We start from the raw sequence: 24,388 nt of genomic DNA on the forward strand, positions 1-24,388 counted from the left end.
CAATGGACTCTGGAGCAGTGGGAACAAGTTCTCTGGAGTGATGAATCATGCTTCACCATCTGGCAGTCGCATCTGGGTTGGCAGATGCCAGGAAACCGCTACCTGGCCCAATGCATAGTGCCAACTGTTAAGTTTGGTGGAGGAGGAATAATGGTCTGGGGCTGTTTTTCATGGTTCGGGCTAGGCCCCTTAGTTCCAGTGAAGGGAAACCTTTACAGCATACGCAATTCTGTGCTTCCAACTTTCTGGCAACAATTTGAGGAAGGCCCTTTCCTTTTTTCAGCATGACAATGCCCCCGTGCATAAAGCGAGGTCCATACAGAAATGTTTGTAGAGATCGGTGTGGAAGAACTTGATTAGCCTGGACAAAGCCCTGACAACTCCATTGAAGCAAAGGGGAGACCAACTCCATTTAAAAGCCCATGATTTTGTAATGAGATTTTCAACAGGTGTCCACATACTTTTGGATATGTAGCGTAGCTAGACAAACACACACCTCTCCAGCAAAACCGTAATACTGGACACCAGAATGTGTCAGTCTGTGTATGCGTTGGAACATCTCTTCACTGGACTAATATAACAAGAGATACAGTATTTCAGCACCTGATAAGTGTGTGTGTCTCACCCAGTGGCCACCTCCCACATCTTGATGGTCTTGTCTCTGGAGGCAGAGACTATGTGGTCTCCATTGGGCATGATGGCTACAGAAGACACGTTGTGGTCATGACCTGAAACAGACAGACAGGAAACAGGAAAGTGACATCAGTAAGGCTAATACAAAGAAAAAATACCTAGTACACCACAGTAATTACATTGTAGTAACCAAAGATAGAATTATTATATTTCTATCACATAAGTACACTGTTGAAGTAACCACGTAAGTACACTAACAGTGTCGGTAGGTGCACATTGGGTAATAGTGCTTGTTTGCCGTTGTACCACTTGGAGGAACACAACAGACACCCACCCAGACCCTCACCGTGCATGGTGCGGATGCACTCAAAGCCCTGAAAGTCCCACAGCTTGATGGTCATGTCTGCAGAGCAGGAGGCCAGCAGCTTGCCCGTCTGGTCAAAGGAGATGTCCTGGACAGAGTCTGTATGACCCTTCAGTGTCCTCTCAAAGTCCCCTGCCTCATAGTCCCACACCTAGAGCGAGAGACATACAAACGCATAGTCAGTTGAAACATTTTTCAACATGACAGGGCAATAAACTTCTTCTGGGTCAATGCATAAGAGTGAGTGTTACAAGAGAAATAAAAAGAGAAAGAAGAGAGCACAAAGCAAAGAGAGGAAGAAGTTGAGAGAGCAGGATGAGATTAACATGCATCCCAGGGTGCAGTGCTTCATGCTCTGCCAGCGTTGTCCCGGTTACCAGAGCATCACCCCATCTCGACAGTGATAAAGAGGAAAGATAAGGAGAGAGAGAGCATGAGAAGAACAAGAGCGGGGGGAAGAAGGGAGCGAGTGAAAAGGAGAGAGGAAGAGGAGAGAAAGAGTAGAAGAGAGGATATCGAGAAGATGAAGGGGAGGAATAGCAGCTGCAGAGATATCTAATGTGACAGTCACTGACATACAGTTGCGGACAAATATATTGCAACCCTTGCACTTTCCTTAGAAGATTCTCAAGAAATAAGTTGAAACTGAAAAAAAATTAAATGGTCTCCACACCTTATGGATTTTCAATATTGCAGAACAAATAAATGTTTTATAAAACGTAAGTTTGCAAATTTAATTTAAAAAATGAGCACAAATGGCTTGAACAAGGTTATTGGCACCCCAGAGCTAGTACCTGGTTTCACAGCCTTTGGGCAAGATAAGTGCAGGCAAACACTTCCTGTAGCCTTCAATGAGCTTGCTGCACAATTCTACTGGCAATTTGGCCCACTCTTCAGCAGCATACTGCACTAATTCTTCACTGTTTGAGGGGTGCCCTCCACCAACTGCTGTTTTCCGATCTCGCCATAGGTTTTTGGATGTGATTCAGAGCTGGACTCTTGGTTGGCCACTCCAGAACAATCCAGTGTTTCTTCTTAAACCATTATTGGGTGATTTTTGATGTGTGTTTGGGGTCGTTGTCCTGCTGGAACACCCACAACCTCCAATAGAGACCCAGTTTTTGGACACTGGGTTGAATATTGGACTCCAAAAGATCTGATAATCTCGTTTTATGATGCCCTGTGCACGTTCAAGGCCTCCAGTATGAGAGGTGGCAAAAGCAGCCCCGCAGCATTATCAAACCTCCATGTTTGATTGTAGGAGGGTGTTCTTTTCATTGAATGATTCATTTAGTCATCAGTAAACACAGTGCTGTACTACTTAAGAGCTAACATGTTGTTTTATTGGGTCACAGAACATTTCACCCAGATTTAGGGTGCCCGACTTTATTTTCTAAATTAAATTTGTAAACTTACCTTTACAACATTCTATTTGGTTCTGCAATGTTGAAAACCCAACAAGGTTTTGAGAGCAATTATTTAAATTACAACTTATTTTAGAAGAAATAGGGAATTACTGAAGAAAAGTGCAAGGGTGCCAATATATTTGGAGGAAACTGTATATATGTGCTAGATAAAATAAACTTGTATCTTACATAGAGCTATGGCTCCCTGGTACACCAAGCTCTTAGAAAATGATTGACACATACAGACCTTGATGGTGGCGTCCTCAGAAGCAGTGACCATGACAGAGAAGACCGGGTGGAAGATGACCCGTGTGACGGGGGAGCGGTGGCCGCTTAGGGCGTATCTCTCTGGGGGACGGGGGATCCACTCCTTAGGATCCCTCTTCTGGGCCACAGGACCCCCTAGAGTCATCTCCTCCTTGGCCTCGTTCAGCTTAGACTCCAGCTCCATCACCTGGGGGAGAGAGGGATGGGAGAAGGTAGGGGAGTGAAGATAAAGGTGTGGAAAAGATGACAACGAGAGAGTAGTAGACTCTAGATAGTTCAGTTGGTTGTTTATGGTTCTCCAGAGTTATTTCACTCATACTCCACACACGTTTTTATTGATTATTTAACCAGAGGTCACACTGAGAATTACATCTATTGTACAAGTGAGCCCTGGCCAAGAAAGCATCCTACACTGCTCAAAAAAAATAAAGGGAACACTAAAATAACACATCCTAGATCTGAATGAATTAAATACGTTTTTCTTTACATAGTTGAATGTGCTGACATCGAAATCACACAAATCATCAATGGAAATCAAATTTATCAACCCATGAGGTCTGGAGTTGGAGTCAAACTCAAAATTAAAGTGGAAAACTACACTACAGGCTGAACCAACTTTGATGTAATGTCCTTAAAACAAGTCAAAATGAGGCTCAGTAGTGTGTGTGGCCTCCACGTGCCTGTATGACCCCCCTACAACACCTGGGCATGCTCCTGATGAGGTGGCGGATGGTCTCCTGAGGGATCTCCTCCCAGAACTGGACTACAGCATCGGTGGATGGAGCGTTGGTGGATGGAGCGAGACATGATGTCCCAGATGTGCTCAATTGGATTCAGGTCTGGGGAACGGGCGGGCCAGTCCTTAGCATCAATGCCTTCCTCTTGCAGGAACTGCTGACACACTCCAGCCACATGAGGTCTAGCAGTAGGAGGAACCCAGGGCCAACCGCACCAGCATATGGTCTCACAAGGGGTCTGAGGATCTCATCTCGATACCTAATGGCAGTCAAGCTACCTCTGGCGAGCACATGGAGGGCTGTGGGCCCCGCAAAGAAATGCCACCCCACACCGTGACTGACCCAGCGCCAAACCGGTCATGCTGGAGGATGTTGCAGGCAGCAGAACGTTCTCCACGGAGTCTCCAGACTGTCACATGTGCTCAGTGTGAACCTGCTTTCATCTGTGAAGAGCACAGGGCGCCAGTGGCGAATTTGCCAATCTTGGTGTTCTCTGGCAAATGAAAAACGTCCTGCATGGTGTTGGGCTGTAAAGCACAACCCCCACCCGTGGACGTCGGGCCCTCATACCACCCTCATGGAGTATGTTTCTGACCATTTGAGCAGACACATGCACATTTGTGGCCTGCTGGAGGTCATTTAGCAGGGCTCTGGCAGTGCTCCTCCTGCTCCTCCTTGCACAAAGGTGGAGGTAGCGGTCCTGCTGCTGGGTTGTTGCCCTCCTACGGCCTCCTCCACATCTCCTGATGTACTGGCCTGTCTCCTGGAAGCGCCTCCATGCTCTGGACACTACGCTGACAGAAACAGCAAACCTTCTTGCCACAGCTCGCATTGATGTGCAATCTTGGATGAGCTGCACTACCTGAGCCACTTGTGTGGGTTGTAGACTCGGTCTCATGCTACCACTAGAGTGAAAGCACCGCCAGCATTCAAAAGTGACCAAAACATCAGCCAGGAAGCATAGGAACTGAGAAGTGGTCTGTGGTCCCCACCTGTAGAACCACTCCTTTATTGGGGGTGTCTTGCTAATTGCCTATAACCTGTTGTCTATTCCATTTGCACAACAGCATGTGAAATGTATTGTCAATCAGTGTTGCTTCCTAAGTGGACAGTTTGATTTCACAGAAGTGTGATTGACTTGGAGTTACATTGTGTTGTTTAAGTGTTCCCTTTATTTTTTTGAGCAGTGTATATATAGTAAATACATGACACAAAAATCATTTTTTTTTTAACTGTTAAAATGGTGCAAAGTGCATCAGAGCTTAAAAACCATCTGCAATTCCAATATGGGATGGAAAATCAAAACACACACACAAAATACCATAACACCATAAAAGTGACGTCAACTCACCTTCTTCTGTAATCTGATGACAGAGGTCCATTTCTTCTCCAAAAGACCAGCGTACTTCTTATCTAACTCCTCATTCTGTGGGAGTAGGAGACAGAAATGGAAAAATTAGTGTGATTTCTAGGTTTCAAATTTTTGCAAGGAAATCAAAGAATAGGTTAGTGTGGCAGTTTTTGGGCAAGTTAGTGTGCGTGTGTTTGCTTACCATATCTAACTCTGCCTCTTTCTTGAAGGTGGAATAGGCTTCTTCATAGCCGTTGGAGCGGAGGTAGTCTCCTATCGCTCGGTTTCTGAGAAAGAGAGAGAATAAAGAGCACAAAACACAACCGTCAATATGCACATTATATTCCAAGGTTGTCTTCATAATCATGCTGGGTATGTGACAATCTCAAAATCCAGTTTTAACCCAGCATGTTTCATTCAGTCAGTGTTCTGACTGCAGGTAGCTCCCATACCTCCTTAAATACTGTATCAGAAAAGTGTGTGTGTCCAGTGAAATGTTTCCTCTAGGAAAACAAAGAATGAATCACAGCCAGTGTTTCTGGTGGTCATGGAAACATGACGACTGCTGGAGGGATGGAACACTCAGAAGAAGCATAAAGTGGCAGCATGGTTCCGTTCTCTGATGTGGGCTAAATGTTTTATGAGCAGCAGGACATCAGCACTCCTCAAGTGGCTGCTGGATCAGTGTAACCTGTGTGAGTGAGTGTGTTCAAGTACGTGTGCGGCTGGGCACACTTTCAGAGAGAATGTGGTGTGTGTCTATGAGGTCAACCTTTGGCCCAATGTGCCATCAGAGAGCAGTGTGTTTCTACAGGCTGTTTCCTGTCTGCAGAGCTACTGGACTGTACTACACTACAGAGACACACGACTAAAACCAAGAAGCGCCTGGATCTTACAACCATACCCTGTTCAAAGGCACTTAAATCTGTAGTATTGCCCATCCACCCTCTGAATGGCACACATACACAATCCATGTCTCAATTGTCTCAAGGCTTAAAAATCTTTCTTTAACACTAGAACCGCCAAAGGCCAACGGCCACTGACATTTGATTTTGTAAAATGTAAAAAAATATTTTACATTGCTCATGTCAGAATTTTGAAATCACAAACAGAAAAGTATTTAGAACTTTACCGTTTTTCTTCACCTCAGACCTATTGCCAACTTAACCCGCCAAGACAACGCGCTGTAGGACGTTAGTACACATACTATACTGCAATGATTCACATATTCATCAGCTTTGTCACTCATGTTTATAGCAAATAATTTGACCGTACGCCTTGTGGGTTGATATAATTTTAATATACATTTTACTTTGTAAAATGAAACTGACGGGACTTTTACTTACTATAACGTTATTGCGAATCAAATTGATTGTAAAGGGAAACGAACACATGATAGGTGTTTCAGTAGGCTTTTAGAATAATGCAAAATTTATCCTTGACTCTATCTGAGCGAAGGAAAGCAAACGATGCCAGCCCACTAAATGGATGACGAATGGGCGATAATTGTGCACGTTACTTCACAATCAAATTTAATTTATGAGGCCTAACTGAATTGTAGAGGGTGAAGAGGTTGATATAATTTAGAACCGTGTAATGATGCAGATTTATCATCGTTGGCGCTCATCTTAATATCACAACCGACTTGGGGGTTGATGCATTCTCTGTTACGCTTTACTTTGTAAAAATAAGTTGATACGGGGCTGTTTTGTTTACTATAATGCTATGAATAAATTACATTTATTGTAAGGGAAAGGAAAACATGCTACGTGTTGCAGTAAGCCTTTAGAGTAATGCAAAACATATCCTTGACTTTATCCAAGTTGATGACCAAGGGGAAACAAAACGATGCCAGTCAGCCTGCACAGCCCAGCAATACTACACCTAAACTCTTCAAAAACAAATTTCACACATAAGAGTTAGCCTATAGGCAAGACTAAATTGACAATCTGATGAGTGGCAGTCCTTTCAGTTGTCAAATTGGACAAGAAGAGATCTTGTAAGCACATCTTGTAATTGACAGGAAAAGGAGCATCACTTTATAAAATCCTCCATCAGAGTCACATGCAAGTAACAGTTTGATTTCTTTATAGTATCAGAATGAGCATGTTTAACCTCTTGAAACTAGAGGGCACTATTTTCATTTTTGGAAAAATAACTTTATTTTCAGGACCAGATAATAGAAAATGCATATAATTGACAGCTTAGGATAGAAAACACTAAAGTTTCTAAAACTGTAAAAATATTGTCTGTGAGTATAACAGAACTGATTATGCAGGCGAAAGCCTGAGTAAAATCCAATCAGGAAGTGAATCTTATTTAGAAACCTCTGCGTTCCTATGCGTCCCTATTGAGCAGTGAAAGGGATATCAACCAGATTCCTTTTTCTATGGCTTCCCTAATGTGTCTAGTGTCACAAGACATAGTTTCAGGCTTTTATTTTGAAGCGCGAGCGACAACATTGCGTCAGTGATCAGCTGGTGGCTCAGTGGTATGTGCGTAATAGACAAATGCGGCCATTGTTTCTCTCGCTCCTACTAAGAAGCCAACTGACCCAGTTGATATATTATCGAAAAGATATTTGAAAAACACATTGAGGATTGATTATAAAAAACGTTTGCCATGTTTCTGTCGATATTATGGATCTAATTTGGAATATTTTTCGCCGTTGTCGGGTCCGCAATTTCCGGTTGATTTCACAGCCAAACGTGAAGAACAAACGGAGCTATTTCGGCTACAAAAATAATCTTTATGGAAAAAAGGAACATTTGCAATCTATCTGGGAGTCTCGTGAGTGAAAACTTCCAAAGTTCATCAAAGGTAAACTATTTAATTTAATTGCTTTTCTGATTTGTGACCAAGCTGCTTGCTGCTAGCTAGGCATAATGCTATGCTAGGCTATCGATAAACTTACACAAATGCTTGTCTTGCTTTGGCTGTAAAGCATAATTTCAAAATCTGAGATGACAGGGTGATTAACAAAAGGCTAAGCTATGTTTCAATATATTTCACGAATATGAATATTTTCTAGTAATATTTTTGGTCCGTTGCGTTATGCTAATTATTGTCAGGTGATGACAATTCTCCCGGATCCGGGAGCAGTAGTTCCAAGAGGTTTTAAGAAACTGTCAAAAACAGCGCATTCTGAAAGTATTCAGACCCCTTGACTCGTTCCACATTTTGCCGTGGGAATTAACGGGAATATACAGTTGAAGTCGGAAGTTTACATACACCTTAGCTAAATACATTTAAACTCAGTTTCACAATTCCTGACATTTAATCCTAGTCTGTTTTAGGTCAATTAGGATCACCACTTTATTTTTAAGAATGTGAAATATCAGAATAGTAGAGATAATGATTTATTTCAGCTTTTTTTTTTAACATATATCCCACTTTGGACACTTCTGGACAATCCTTACATCTTAAGGTTCCACAGGAAGAGGGTAACAGGATACTAAACCCTTATTACTCTCATCAGGGGATCTGACCTGACCTCAACCCCTCCACCTAATCCCCAGATGTCCATCTGTTTCCCCTATAGCAATCCTGTGATCTCCTCCCTTCCACCCAGCACATTCCACAGCCACACTGTCTTTCTACAGATCTCACTCCTTTATATACTATGCGTCTGATCTATCATGTCTTTAATATCTCAATGTTCAAAGTTTAGAATCCAACAAGCCTGGAAAACAAGTCAATTTCCATAACTTATCCAGGATTTATGACCGTACAAACCCTGTGTCGTGTGTGTGTGTGTGTGTACTCACAGTTCATCTCGTTGTCTCTGTGACAGCACCATGGTGGCTGTAGTGGCTGCTCTCGCCCTCTGGACTAGGGGTGAGGGTGTAGGGGGGGGGGTCCTCAGGTCAGCTGCTCAGTCCTCAGAGACTACAACTGGTACTCCAAACAGAGGGGTGGATACAAGGGCAAGAATAAGGGGAGAGAGCAAAACAAAGTTGGAGGGAGAGCAAGAAGGAAAAATTAGTGTACGGTTATTGACAAAAATTAGATTACTAATCAACGCGGTACAAACACAATGATATCTGCCATTCTGCCTAATGGCAAGGCTCACTTCTCTCATTCTGGCCTCTGACAGGTGTGGAACATATTTAGGCTAATAGTACGGCATATTGATAGGGTAGCCTAATCTACAGAAACAAAACCAACACAGCCATTTGTGGTTCTGCAGCAAAGCATGTACTTCCTGAGCCATAAGACTGCTAGTAGCTGGGGTGACAGTGGCTTTAAGCTGCTTATTGGCTAGACCACAAAGAGTCGGTCTGTGTGTGTACACACATGCTTACAAGTGTTTATGTGGGGGTGCCATCCTCTTTGTAGAAATGTTTGTATGTGTGGGATCCGTGTGTGTGTGTGTGCCAGAGACTAGTCGTCCAGACAGCTGACAGTGCAGGACTGAGGAATATCGCTGGGAATTGCCAGACCTCACGATATTATCACAATACTTACAGTATGTGCCAATACGATATGTATCACGATTCTATTGCGATGTGATACTGCAATTCTAATGCAATTTGATGTTCCAAACAATGATGCCAGAGTTATGTTTTAAGTTTACTGTTCCGATTTTGTATATTCTGTATGAGGTCTATGTGAACTTGTCTGTATTCTGTTGGTTTTAATGCTGACGGGCACCTTGCTCACGAAGGCAAATTCCAGACAGGTGTAAATAAATGTACAGTACCAGTCAAAAGTTCAGACACACCTACTCATTTAAAGGTTTTTCTTAAAATGTTCAATATTTTCTAAATTGTTTAATAATAGTGAAGACATCAAAACTATAAACAGATGGAATCATGTAGTAACCAAGAAAGTGTTCAACAAATCAAAATATTGGAGATTCTTCAAGTAGCCTTTGTCTTGATGACAGCTTTGCACACACTTGGCATTCTCTCAACCAGCTTCATGGAGGTAGTCACCTGGAATGCATTCCAATTAACAGGTGTGACTCATTAAAAGTGAATGTGGAATTTATTTCCTTCTTAATCCATTTGAGCCAATCAGTTGTTGTGACAGGGTAGGGGTGGTATACAGAATATGGTATTTTACCAAATTGGACTAAGCCCATATTATGGCAAAATCAGCTCAAATAAGCAAAGAGAAATGACAGTCCATTCTCCTAGCTGACAGATCCACAAAAAGAATGAGACAGGGTTTAAGTAAAGACCACAACACACCAGAAAAGGCCACAAGGGTTCACAGGTGGAATTCGGTTTGTTTGTCTGTCGTCTCATGTTGAGACACCGAACAACGAGAATAAACTATGCCATCAAGTCATTCATTCTGTGAAACAAACTGTATAGGCTACCTACCAAAAGCCATCGTGGGCTGGCTTGTTAATCATCAGTCTCACAGGACATGTTAGAAGAGGGGACTGTGGAGAAAGGAGGGGACAAGGGAAAGGTGAGAAGGCAGGCAGGAAGGCTCCAGGCAGCACTGACTGTCCAGCTCATAAATAGGCCGCTAACCAAATTAGCCTGACCTCTCACATATGACATTGTCACCAAGCCTATGCCAGCTCTGACACCTGCAAGAGCCAACTCAGCTCTGCCAGGACTGGTGTGTGTGTGTGTGTGTGGGGGGTTGAGTAATAAGTGGGTGTACTCACGCGTATTTTGTGGACAAGAAAGTTTAAATATAACGTCAAACTGTTAAAGTTGCAATGTTTTTGAGAAACAGGCATGACTTTCATGATCAATACCCTTCAATAAAACAAATCACTCTTTCAATGTTGAGTCAATCAAAATACTATAGAGTTCAAGGTCCCATGCACTACCCTTATCACACTGGAAGTAAATCTGTGTACACGTGTGAATAACTTTCACTGCAGTCCAATCCCTTCCAGTCAAACTTTCAGTGCAACAAAAGTTGACATATCATTTCAAAGTAGGACTTGGCCAGTTGTTTGTCTTCTGTCCATCTGATTGTGTCTGTGTACTAGCCAGGTTTTTGTCCTAGCACTACACAGCTGATTCAAATAGCCAACTCATCATCAAGATTTGATTATTTGAATGTTTGGCCCACCACCACCACCAGGAGCCTGGCCCACCACCAGGCTCCATTCACTTAAAGCCCCCGGTCAGGTAGTCTGTCAGACAGTAACAGCCTTTAAAACTGCAGAGACAGCACTGTCTTGTCACACATTTCCCAAACCAAATCCCTCTTCTCTCAGCTTAAAAAGCTACGAGAACCCATAATGGGTCATGAGGCGAATCCAGACATAGCAAAACTAGGGTGAGTCAGTGTACAATAGGATCTAGTCAGTGTGTACACTGCATCTTGTGTGTGTGTGTGTGTGTGTGTGTATGTTAAAAGACCGGCACCTGCATGTTGAAAAAGCTAGGAAACTATGTGAGATGCGAATGAGGGTGACATCTTGTATTAAGTGAGTGATATGTGGACAGAGTGTTATTGGTTGATTTTAAAAACACACAGGGTTTCCGTTAACCGGAATTGCCGGCTTTTGGCCAATCAAATAAATTAAAAGTCGATAAATAAAATTGTAGCCAGAAAAATGTTCAGGGATTCAGAACCACTCTCACTCCTTGAACGCTGACTTACAGGCATGCCTCACCTGCTGCTGAGAGAGCGCGCGACAGGCACCTAGGCTACTGTTGATTATGAAGATGGATCATATATGGTGAGATTGTAACTCATTTGATACTGCAGTTTCAGGGATTTTACAACTCGCTAACTACTTCACATGCTGATATTGACTTTGGTATTGTGTGTAGCTACGTGTTCTAGCTAGCTAGCCAGCCAAACTTTCTAGAGAGCATTACATTTTGAGTTTTGTAGTCGACTTGAGCTCTGCAGATTTCCACAACAGTTTTCACATATTGCTTGTTAACTTATGACAAAATGCAATTGTTTTTTGACTACATATTTTGTTCACATATGTGGTGTAGGAAATGTTATCCTGCCACACATTGGGTCCCTTGATACCAATTGAGCAACGTTTCAATGCCCCGACAATTCAGTCTGTTCTGGACGCAAAGGGAGGTCCGACCTGGTATTAGACTGGTGTACCTAATACACCACGTGTGGGAATACTTTGGAACACATTTCCAAAATTAAAATCACTTGGAGCTTATTTGTTGGTGCTTTTATATAGTCTTATGTCCAACAAAATAAAATATATAATAAAACATTTGTTTTGCTCAGAAAACTTGGTGCCAAATAAAATCTACCGCAAACCAGATTTGGTACGCGGCCCCCTAGTTGGGGAACGCACCCATTGCATATGGATGACCAGTAAATTTCTCAAATGTCCGATAAATAAAATCTCAACCAGCCATGATTGGGAGTCCCATAGGGTGGTGCACAATTGGCCCAGCGTCGTCCGGATAAGGGTTTGGCTGGGGTAGGCCATCATTGTAAATAAGAATTTATTCTTAACGGACTTGCCTATTTAATTAAAAATAAGTAAAGAAAGGTGGCCATATTTCGGTAGAATTTGTCAGAAGATCCCCATAGGGTATATTTTATCTTCTCCAATTTACTAAAGTGGAAAACATCTTTAATCCACACAAAATGAGAGGGAGGAGGGTGATTGCCACAGAAGTAAAATCAACCTTCTTGCCAACACACTCAAAGGCTACAAAGTCAGATGTTAACATTATCAAAATACACTTCTTCGATATAGGGGGCGCTCTTTTAATTTTTGGATTAAAAAAACGTTCCCATTTTCAACAAGATATTTTGACACGAAAAGATGCTCGACTATGCATATAACTGACAGCTTTGGAAAGAAAACACTGACGTTTCCAAAACTGCGAAGATATTGTCTGTGAGTGCCACAGAACTAATGCTACAGGCGAAACCAAGATGAAATTTCAAACAGGAAATGCCCCAGATTTTGAAGGCGTTTGTTCCAATGTCTCCTTACATGGCTGTGAATGCGCCAGGAATGAGCTTACACTTTGTCGTTTCTCCAAGGTGTCTGCAGCATTGTGACATATTTGTAGGCATATCATTGGAAGATTGACCATAAGAGACTACATTTACCAGGTGCTCGCTTGGTGTCCTCCGTCACAATTATTGCGTAATCTCCAGCTGCGTGTATTTTTCCATTTGCTTCAGAGGAGAAACCCAACTGCCACGAATTATTTATCATCGAATAGATAAGTGAAAAACACCTTGAGGTTTGATTCTAAACAACGTTTGCCATGTTTCTGTCGATATTATGAGGTTAATTTGGAAAAAAGTTTGGCGTTGTAATGACTGAATTTTCAGGGTTTTTTCTTAGCCAAACGCGATGAACAAAACAGAGCGATTTCTCCTACACAAATAATATTTTTGGAAAAACTGAACATTTGCTATCTGTGAGTCTCCTCATTGAAAACATCCGAAGTTCTTCAAAGGTAAATTATTTTATTTGAATGCTTTTCTTGTTTTTGTGAAAATGTTGCCTGCTGAATGCTAGGCTTAATGCTATGCTAGCTATCAATACTCTTACACAAATGCTTGTGTAACTATGGTTGAAAAGCATATTTTGAAAATCTGAGATGACAGTGTTGTTAACAAAAGGCTAAGCTTGTGAGTGAATATATTTCTTTCATTTAATTTGAGATTTTCATGAATAGTTAACGTTGCGTTATGGTAATGAGCTTGAGGCTATGATTACGCTCCCGGATACGGGATTGCTCGACGCAAGAAGTTAAGGCATCAGGTATTACCCTAAACAATGTTATGGCAGTAGGATCAAAAGGCATTTGTAATACTTTTAGATATGGTATCAAAGATGGCAGACCAATAGTTACGTTGAGAAAAGCTGGACACAAGCAGGAGCTTGCAGGAGTTCACCTAGCTCCTGTTCCCATTAAGGATTGTGAAGACAGTACATTTTATCATAGCTTTTACTGTTGGGGATAGGGCTGTTGGGGATAGGGCTGTTGTGGTGACCATATTACCGCCACACAGGCAGTCACGAGTCACGAAGGCAGTCAAATTCCACATGACCGTTTAGTCAGAGTAATTAGGCTTATCCAAACTGATGCTTCTGCTGGTCATGAGTAACCTACCAAACTTGCTAACTGCCTGGTACTCAGCACTCTATTTGTGCCTTTAAATCACTGACATCAATGCAAATGTGCTATCATGGCCAAAAGTTGAGAAAGTCACAAATATACATTTTCAAAGTCTGCTGCCTCAGTTTGTATGATGGCAATTTGCATAAACTTCAGAATCTTAATTCTTGCGACTAGCAATCCCGTATCCGGGAGCGTAATCATAGCCTCAAGCGAATTACCATAACGCAACTTTTCATATTCATGAAAATCACAAATTAAATGAAATAAATAACACAAGCTTAGCCTTTTGTTAACAACACGGTCATCTCAGATTTTCAAAATATGCGTTACAGCCAACGCTAGACAAGCATGTGTAAGTTTATCATGGCATAATGCTATGCTAGGCTCTGCTGGCAGCAGGCAACATTTTCACGAAAATAAGAAAAGCAACCAAATTAAATCATTTACCTTTGAAGAACTTCAGATGCTTTCATCCAGTTAGATAGCAAATGTTCCTTCTTTCCCAAAATAATATTTTTGTAGGAGAAAAAGCTCCCGTTTGTTCATCCTGCTTGGCTGAGAAATCGACCGAAAAATACTTCAGCTATAATGCCAAATCTTTTTCTAAATTTGCTCCATAATATCGACAGAAACACGGCAAACGTTGTTTAGGATCCATCCTCAAGATGTTTTTAACATATGTATTCGATAATATATCCGTCGAGGCAGTTGGTTTCTCATAAGAAACTATTGGAAAAATGGCTACCTCAGTATTTTACACAAGATTTTCTCCGGGAGACACCATGTGACCACTCGCTATATATGGTCCCTTACAGCCATTCACCAATGGAAATGCCTAAAAAGACGTCACAATGCTGTAGACACCTTGGGGAATGCGTGGAAAACGTAAGCTCATTCGTAGCTCATTCACAGCCATATAAGGAGTCATTGGCATGAGGCGGTTTCAAAAAATGCGGCACTTCCTGGTTGGATTTTTATCTGGGTTTCGCCTGTAACATCAGTTCTGTAGCACTCAGACAATATCTTTGCAGTTTTGGAAACGTCAGTGTTTTCTTTCCAAAGCTGTCAATTATATGCATAGTCGAGCATCCTGTCGTGACAAAATATCTTGTTTAAAACGGGAACGTTTTTCATCCAAAAATTTAAATAGTGCCCCCTATATCGAAGAGGCTAAGAAAGAGTGATTAGATTAATTACAATTAATAGCAAAGTCCCTCTGCCATGCAAATGAACTGAATCCCAAAAAACATTTCCACTGCATTTCAGCCCTCCCACAAAAGGACCAGCTGACATGTAGTACCCCGCCATTCCCAGGAAGCGCATCAGTTCTTTCTTTGTGGAGGGCGGTGGGAACTGCTTCACAGCCTGGACCTTGGCTTCCACGGGACAGACAAAACCCTGACCAACAACCTTGCCTGGGTGTGACTGTAGCTTTGGCAAACTCACATTTTGCCAAATTAATAGTCAACCTGGCTAATAAGAGCTAACAATTCATCATGTTTCTCAGAGTCTAAATGATCTACCAAAACCAAGGTTTTGCCAAGTCTGGGAGTTTTTCAACCGACCTTGTAAGACCTCATCTGAAACCCTAACGTCCTCCTCTTCTCCCCACACCACCAAATTAAAGCCACAAGATAGTGACTGGAGCAGCAGTCAACGCTGACCTCACCGCTGGAGTGCCTTCAACTTTGCTTAGATCACGGGAGTGGCATAACTTAGAGGACTTCCTATGACTAGGGGTTTCAATAAGATAGTTCAAATCGGACACTTTATGCAACACATTGAAAGGACCACAATATTTTGCCTGAAAAGGTGAACTTACAAGAGGCAAAAGAGCAAGTACGCGATCACCGGGACTAAACTCACGCAGCTCAGCCTGTCCGTCATATTTCAGTTTCATTTTCTGCTGAGAAGATTTTAGTTTCTTTCGCCAGTTCACCAGCCCTATACAACTTCAACCGAAAACCATTTACATAGTCAATAAGGTTCTGAGGTGGTTCCTCAGACAAACAACCATCCTGCAACACTGCTAAAGGCCCACGCACCTTATGACCAAACACTAAGTCATTTGGGCTAAACCCTGTGCTTTCTTGCACTACTTCACGAGCAGCTAGTAACAGCCAAGGTAACCCCTCCTCCCAATCTGCAGACAGTTCTGTACAGTATGCACGAAGCAAGGATTCTAAAGTTTGATGAAAACATTCCAAAGCTCCCTGGCTCTGGGCAACAGTAGACTTGTTGTGTTTAACTTTAAGCTGTTTGAGAACCTGAGCAAATAAATGGGAGGTGAAGTTAGACCCCCAGATCTGACTGGAGGATTTTTGGAATCCCAAATGTTGCAATAAATTGAGTTAACTTCAAAATCAGTAGTTAAAGCGTTATGGTACGCAAGGAAAAAGCTGCCGGATATCTGGTTGCTTGACACATAACAGTTAATTAGTAGCTATGACCTGACTTTGTAAAGGCCCAACACAATCGATAATAAGATGCTCAAAAAGGTGGCCCTATGGCTGGTATTGGATACAAAGGTGCTGGCTTTACAACCTGGTTTGACTTGCTTGTGCACTGACACGTATCGCAAGTTAATAAACTGAGATACATCCCGCTTTAAACGTGGCCAGAAAAAAATAAAGTATGCGATCATAAGTTTTACGAACACCCATATGACCTGCCACATCACCATGTGAAGTTTGCAACACTTTATTTTGCAAAGTATTTTGCAAAGTAGTAGGTACAACTATTTGAAAGAATGGTTCTCCTAGACCCTGATCATAGTGTGGAACCCATTTCCTGACCAACAGCCCATCAAGAAGACAATAACACTGAGCACTATTCCTCACCACTGAATCAAGAACAACTTTATCAAACAGATCAGCCAAGTTAGTATCGGCCTTTTGCTCAGCCATCAATGAATCTCTAGAACTAGTCAACTGTTCTGTCTGGAGTTTGACTGGGAACTCAAGACTTTCTGGCTTACTCTCAATCTCCTTACGAGAGGCCGCACAGGTAACCGCACAAACTGGAAATACCTCAGGAGACATACAGTTGATCCGGCGATTCCCTTGCAGGTGACACTGAAGGTTGCTTCTTACAGATGTTTAGTTTGCCATTTGCCCACACCTTACTACCTGCCAAGTCATTCTCCAAAATCATGTGGACTCCCTCTACTGGCATCTGGGGTATAACCCCAACATCTACATCACCCTCTACCAGACCACATTTTAGGGTAACTTCATGTAAAGGACAAGAGAATGGAACTAAACTCATACCACATACCATTACACAACTGCCAGTATCAGACTCTCTAGAGAAAGAATCTAAAGCTCCAGTGTCTCTTAAGATCTTGATTGAAACATTTTGGTTGCCATCTACCAGGGACACTACACCATTGAAATAAAGGCTGAAAAATCACAGTGGGAAGACTGAGAATCAAACTCAACGAGTGGCTGAAAAAGCTCACCCTGGTGGTCAGAGGCTGCAACAGGACTTGCCATCACAGCAGGTTTAACATGCATGAACCCAAGGCTTTTACGGTTACAGAAGTCAACAAATCAGAGTGCCTGGGGAATGGGAGTGGAGCTGCAGGGCCTGGATTAACCTCAACATCACCAGAGGAACAGAGGAGGAGTAGGATAAGGGTACAGCTAAAGGCTATAAGAACTGGTCGTGTAGTGCGTTCGGAACAGAGAGTAAAAGGAGCAGGTTTCTGGGCGCGGAAGAATAGATTCAAGGCATAATGTACAGACAAGGGTATGGTAGGATGTGAATACAGTGGAGATAAACCTAGGCATTGAGTGACGATGAGAGGTTGTGTCTCTACAGAGACCATTTAAAATCAGATGAGGTCACTGCATGTGTGGGAGGTGGAACAAAAGGGCTAGCTAAGGCATATTGAGCAGGGCTGAAGGACCTACAATGAAATAAGACAGTAATCACTAACAAAACAGCAATGGACAAGGCATATTGACATTAGGGAGAGGCATGCGTAGCCGAGTGATAATAGGGACCAGTGAGTAGCTAGGCGAGCTGGAGACACGGCGCTTCAGACAGCTAGCGGGCCGGGGCAAGCAGAAGGGCCTTAGGGGGACGTTGCAACGGAAGAGTGTTGTAGCCCCCTCAGACAGTTACGCCGGCTGACCAGTCGTTATGGATCGGAAGGGCTCCGTGATGGACCTCTTCAGCTAACAGTCTGATAAGCTCTATACAGCTAGCAGGCCGCGGCTAGCAGGCTAGCAGATGGGCCTTCAGGGGACGTTGCGACGGAGGAGCCTGTTGAATCCCCCTCAGGCGGATTACGTTGGTATACCAGTCGTGATGGATCGGCAAGGCTCCGTGTCGGCAGTGAAAGGGGTCCAGGCCAATTGGAGTGGCTGATGGACATCTTCAGCTAGCCGGGAGATGGGCCTAGCACGAGGTTAGGTCCAGGCTAACTGTTGCTTGTTTCGGGACAGAGACGTTTGCCAGGAGTAGCCACTCAGATAGCAGTGTTAACCTCTTGAAGCTAGGGGGCACTATTTTTATGTTTGGAAAAATAAGGTTCCCAAAGTAAACGGCCTATTTCTCAGGACCAGATGCTAAAATATGCATATAATTGACAGATTAGGATAGAAAACACTAAAGTTTCCAAAACTGTCAATTTTGGATATCAACCAGATTCCTTTTTCTATGGCTTCCCTAAGGTGTCAGCCTTTAGACATAGTTTCAGGCTTTTATTTTGAAGAATGAGCGTGAACGACCACATTGCGTAGGTGGATAGGTGGGGGCTCTCAGAGTGAGTTGAACGCAAAAGAGAAAGGCGGCCATTGCGACTCCCGGTCCTAGTGAAACGCCAACTGTCCCGGTTGATATATTATCGAATAGATATTTGAAAAACACCCTGAGGATTGATTATAAAAAACATTTGACATTTTTCTGTGGACATTATGGATATAATTTGGAATTTTTGTCTGCGTTGTCATGACCACTCTTTCCGGTGGATTCCTGGGCATAACGCACCAAACAAACAGAGGTATTTGGATATATGAAATGTCTTTATGGAACAAAAGGAACATCTGTTGTCTAACTGGGAGTCTCGAAAGTGAAAACATCCGAAGATCAAAGGTAAACGATTAATATGATTGCTTTTCTGATTTGTGACCAAGTTCCCTGATGCTAAGTGTACTTGTTGTTTTTTCGAACGATCGATAAACTTACAAACGCTTGTATTGCTTCCGCTGTAAAGCATAATTTCAAAATCTGAGACGACAGATGGATTAACAAAAGGCTAAGCTGTGTTTTGCAATATTGCACTTGTGATTTCAAGAATATTTTCTAGTAATATTATTTGACTGTGGCGCTATGCTATTCAGCATTGCTGATGAGTTATACCGGATCCGGTATGAGTGGTTCAGAAGGTTAAATTCTATATTTAATAGGATTGTAAAATTCTACACTTAGCACTCAATGGACAAAAAAATGGTTTGATATTGTTTCCTTAAACTTCCGACTTAGTCATAAACACATGGGGACAGATGTTAGAACAAAAACAAGTTCTGTGAGCCATTGCCAAAAGCTATGAAATCTGGTTAACTGAAAAGCCTAATTTTCAGACTTTGTATCCTACCTTGTAGTAATAATTGGGGACGCGTAGTAGGTGAACATATCGGAATCATCCGATATTAGCCAAAACTGCCAACATCGACCCCGTCTAGTTTAACGGCAATGTGCAAAACTAATGTCAAAGCAGACATGCATACATATAACATAGGTACATGACGTAATGACACCACGTAAAATGATGCACTACACTTGTAACACGTGACGACCCTCCCACCCTGTCTGCCGAAATCTTTCTTTGCTCTTGCTTTCCTTAACAATCAACTGTTCTCTGTCGTGGTTGATGTTGGCTTTCGCCGACTGGTCAAGCACCGGTACACTACCAAGTAAACTATTTTTCAGATGTTGTCCTACCCAGAGTTACACAGTAGTAGCGTCACGACTGACAATTGGACCAGCGATATCAGCCCCATGAGCATGCCGAGTCTGACAGCACAGTGGGTCATCGAGGATTTTGTACTGAGGAAAGTCGTATTGAAAGCTCATGAATGTGCCATATTAGTGAACCTCCACCCCAAAAAGGATGGATCTCAATACAGCTGAAGCACGTGCAAGACATGGCTGACATGAAGAGAACCGAGCAACTATTGACAAAAGCAGGAAATGAAAACATTGCCGAGGAACTGCGTTTGAAATCTGAAACAGCCACTGAGCATTTTGAAGCACAAACACCAGGTGATTTGGTTGAAAGGTTACAGTCATTCTCATTATGCGGCCGCTGACATTTTGTACATAGGGTCCAAACTTTTTGGTTGTGATACCAACCGCTGGTGGTGGTGGTCGAGACTACGTGCATCACCGTACGAGGCCGCCAGAGCAGAAAACAAATCTAGTTGTAAACTCCCCTATGAGAACAGTGAGGATCAGACGGGCCCCTAGACAGGGGTAACAACACCATTCTGTATACATCTGGCCCTTCTTTGGGCACTGTGTTAACCAACCTCCAAACGAGCTTCAATGCCATACAAGTCTCCTTCCGTGGCTTCCAACTGCTCTTAAAACACCAGCAAAACCAAATGCATCCTTTTCAACTGTTCGCTGCCCACACCTGCCCACCCGACTAGCATCACTACTCTGGACGGTTCTGACCTAGAGTATGTGGACAACTACAAATACCTAGGTGTCTGGCTAGACTGTAAACTCTCCTTCAAAACTCATATCAAACATCTCCAATTCAAAATGAATTCAAATCTAGAATTGGCTTTCTATTTCGCAACAAAGCCTCCTTCACTCAAGCCGCCAAACTTACCCTAGTAAAACTGACTGACTATCCTACTGATCCTTGACCATGGCGATGTCATCTACAAAATAGCTTCCAACACTCTACTCAGCAAATTGGATGTAGCCTATCACAGTGCCATCCGTTGTGTTACCAAAGCACCTTATACCACCCACCACTGAGACCTGTATGCTCTAGTTGGCTGGCCCTCGCTACATATTCGTCGCTAGACCCACTGGCTCCAGGTCATCTATAAGTCTATGCTAGGTAAAGCCCCGCCTTATCTCAGCGCACTGGTCACGATAACAACCACCCGTAGCACGCGCTCCAGCAGGCATATCTCACTGGTCATCCCCAAAGCCAACACCTTCTTTGGCTGCCTTTCCTTCCTTCCTGGAACGAACTGCAAAAATCACTGAAGCTGGAGACTTATATTTCCCTCACTAACTTTAAACATCAGCTATCTGAGCAGCTAACCGATCGCTGCAGATGTACATAGTCCATCTGTAAATAGCCCAACCAATCTACATACCTCATCCACAGTTTTTATTGACTTTTCTGCTCTTTTGCACACCAGTATCACTACTTACACACCATCATCTGCTCATCTATCACTCCAATGTTAATCTGCTAAATTGTAATTACGTTGCTACTATGGCCTATTTATTGCCTTACCTCCTCATGCCATTTGCACACACTGTATATAGACTTTCTTTTTTTTCTATTGTGTTGACTGTACGCTTGTTTATTCCATGTGTAACTCTGTGTTGTTGTTTCTGTCGCTTTGCTTTATCTTGGCCAGGTCGCAGTTGTAAATGAGAACTAGTTCTCAACTAGCTTACCTGGTTAAATAAAGGTGAAAAAATAAATAAAAAATGCTAAACTAAACAACTAGAGCATAGAGACCGCACAAGTCAAATTGCTATTGATAATAGCGGCAGATGAGTTAGTCACTCAGATTGCAACACGTGGAATAGAATCTCCAGAACACACTTCTGATGGTCAACACATATACCTCTAATAGAACCCTCCATTCAGGAGTCATGAACCATGATCACACCGCGTACGACTGGTTCAGTGCTTATAGAGTACTTCCGTCAAGAGGTTAGCTCCTCAGTGGATAACATAGCTATGAGATAGTGGTGATAGGTATGAAGGAGTCTATAATGGTGTAAGACACATTAATGTGCAGTAAAACTACTACCGGACACCTTAACATATGTGTTGAGGTTGACGTAAACTCTTACTGACCTCCATTGATATGGAAATTATTTGATGAAGTCAGGTTGCAACCTGTTCAGAATGAGTCCATCAGGATACTTGGTTCTTTCCCTTGGCATGTGCGCTTATGTAAACATAAACGCACACGTAAAATGGAATATTTACTGAGAATTTATGCTCGGATCACTTAAGGGTCTGAACAAAATACCAGCCTTAGTAAAGTTGAAAATTTACTCCGAGGTCAATAGGTCATCCCTGTAGACTGCCTTTCAGCTGGTGCCTTTCAGCTGTAGACTTATGTAGTTATCAACTTGGGATAGTGCCCTAAGCAACACACCACAAATTAGGAACACCCTAGATATGACATTAGACAGATTGTAAAACTGTCATGGTCAGAACATATAGATTCAATGGCTGTAAAGATGAGAGAGGTCTGTCTATAATATAGAGATGCTATGTTTTTTTGACACCACACTCCAAAAAGCAAGTCCTGCCGGCTCTAGTTTTAGCTCATCTTGATTATTGTCCAGTCATATGGGCAAGTGCTGCAGCTGGCAGAGAACAGAACTGCATGTCTTGTGTCACTTCTTGTTTTTATAAGAAACATTAATGTTACAAATTCCAAAATTGATTGAATATTCAACTTACACTTACCTCACCAGACATGCCACAAGGGGTCTTTTCACCGTCCCCGGGTCCAGAACAAATTCAAGGAAATGTACAGTACTATACAGAGCCATGAGTGCATGGAACTCCCATCTTATATAGTACAAGTGAACAGCAAACCTGGTTTCAAGAAAGAAATAAAGCAACACCTCACGGCACAACGCCTCTCCCCCATGTGACATACTGTTTATATTCTGTTTATATACTGACATGTATGTGTAACTGATAGATGCACACACTAAATGATTTTAAAATGTATGTAAATTGTAAAGTCCTGTATGTAACCCCTTTTTCAAGACTAGCTGTCGCCATTGGGGTCAGCTAATCGGGATCCTAATAAATCAAATCAAGCCTCATTCCTTGAATCTCAAGACAACTCAGTGTTTTTTTCTCACAGTTGACGCCATGTTGCGTCCTACTTATATCAGTACACTGCTAACAACTTAAACATGACGAAATGTCTATTTGAGCAAATAAAAATCCCATAGCAAACAAGCCATACATTTGTTGTTGTTTACCAAATTTGACACCCATTGCCCTCCATACCAAAACGCCTTGCTTGGTGGGCGAAACGCCACCTGCTGGAGGGAGACAGGTTTTCTGCCGAGATGGACCGCTCTTCCTCTGGAAGGTGGCCGCCAGCCAACCACAGAACCACGTTCTGTGTAACTTATTTATGATGAACCACCGCCAAAGCAAGAAAGTGTTACTAATTTAGTTAACGTTAACAGGAAACCATTTAGATAGATAGCTAACCTTCTGAAATGAACAGTTTGCTGACTAGCTAACTTTCCAAAAGGCCAGCTAGGTAGCTAACGTTAGTGGTTAACATTACATAAGTCGGCAACTCCTTAGCAAGATTAAACATTTGCATTACTGCAAAGGTGAGACTAAAATATGTGGTTTAGCCAATTTACCAATGTATGATATAGCTAACATCGAAGGAATGTTAACAGCTAACGTTAGCTAGCCAGCTGGGACATGGTTGCAGTGATGGCCAATTCACACGCCCTTCCAGCTAACTAACTAGCCACCTAACGGGATGGCTAAAGAAATGCAGCTGATTCGTTACCATTTTACTACCAAAGTCCTCTTGTCAAACATGACATTGTCGTCTCAACATAACGTACATAAATATCTAACGTTAGTTAATCAATCACCTCCCGACCATTAAAGTGAACCAATTGAACCGTGGTTAATTGCTATATAAAATAGCCATGTTTAAAATCCATCCAGTTAACGTGCCATGTAAACAAACTCGATGCAAATGCCAAAACATTCACTGTGAGGCAACATAAGAAATGTATCAGAGCATGACATTATCTAGCTACAAGAATCAGTTTCCCAACCTTATGTTACTGTAACAGCCTCTTCGCCATTTTGAAACAGACGGGAGGCGCACACAAATAAATCTGCAGCCACATCGTCATCATTGCCGCTTCGTTTTATGGCAAAACCAGATCAACTCACCCTTCTATGAATGATCTGTCTCATAGTCCTTGTTCTGCGATAATAAAAAAGGCGATCAAATGTTTTGTTTTTGCTCAGACCCTGCTGGGTGACATCTTGTTTTCTGCTGCTGTATTTCAGTCAGGCGTCACTACCGCCTCCGGACCGCGCGTGGGCTGGCAGCACGGCGCGCACGCGCAGTCCAACTGTCCTCGAGGAAGGTTTGGGACACCGGATACTAAAAGTACGCACATGTTGAATTTCCTGGTCGCACATTGAGATCCGATAAGCAAATGTGTTACTTAATTTTGCATGTTTGTATCATAATTCGCAAATGTGTCATTTAATTTCGCAACCTTGTATTATGTGTGAAAAATGTAATTTCACATTTGCAAGCATTCAACTCATTTAGAAAACTTCGAATTGTGAA

At 42.4% G+C, this 24,388-nt stretch overlaps 1 protein-coding gene across 4 annotated transcripts in view; it reads right to left on the minus strand.

Annotated features, from left to right (window-relative positions):
* The window catches only part of LOC112218346 (lissencephaly-1 homolog B), a 32,713-nt gene extending 8,563 nt beyond the window's left edge, over positions 1–24,150 (minus strand). Inside the window, exons 1-8 of one of the 4 annotated variants that reach the window (XM_024379056.2) lie at positions 23,980–24,150; positions 10,089–10,150; positions 8,526–8,652; positions 4,961–5,045; positions 4,759–4,833; positions 2,651–2,857; positions 980–1,148; positions 626–728 (exon numbers count right to left, since the gene is read on the minus strand). In XM_024379056.2, the coding sequence (XP_024234824.1) occupies positions 626–728; positions 980–1,148; positions 2,651–2,857; positions 4,759–4,833; positions 4,961–5,045; positions 8,526–8,557 (671 nt within the window). In that variant the 5' untranslated portion in view covers positions 8,558–8,652; positions 10,089–10,150; positions 23,980–24,150. Of the gene's footprint in view, positions 1–625; positions 729–979; positions 1,149–2,650; positions 2,858–4,758; positions 4,834–4,960; positions 5,046–8,525; positions 8,666–10,088; positions 10,151–22,497; positions 22,630–23,979 lie in introns of all 4 variants that reach the window. The other 3 variants (XM_042301342.1, XM_042301343.1, XM_024379055.2) reach the window with 3 other exon arrangements.
* Positions 24,151–24,388: the final 238 nt, after the last annotated feature.

This window comes from Oncorhynchus tshawytscha, linkage group LG19 (genome assembly GCF_018296145.1).
Source record: "Oncorhynchus tshawytscha isolate Ot180627B linkage group LG19, Otsh_v2.0, whole genome shotgun sequence".
Lineage (NCBI taxonomy): Eukaryota > Metazoa > Chordata > Actinopteri > Salmoniformes > Salmonidae > Oncorhynchus > Oncorhynchus tshawytscha.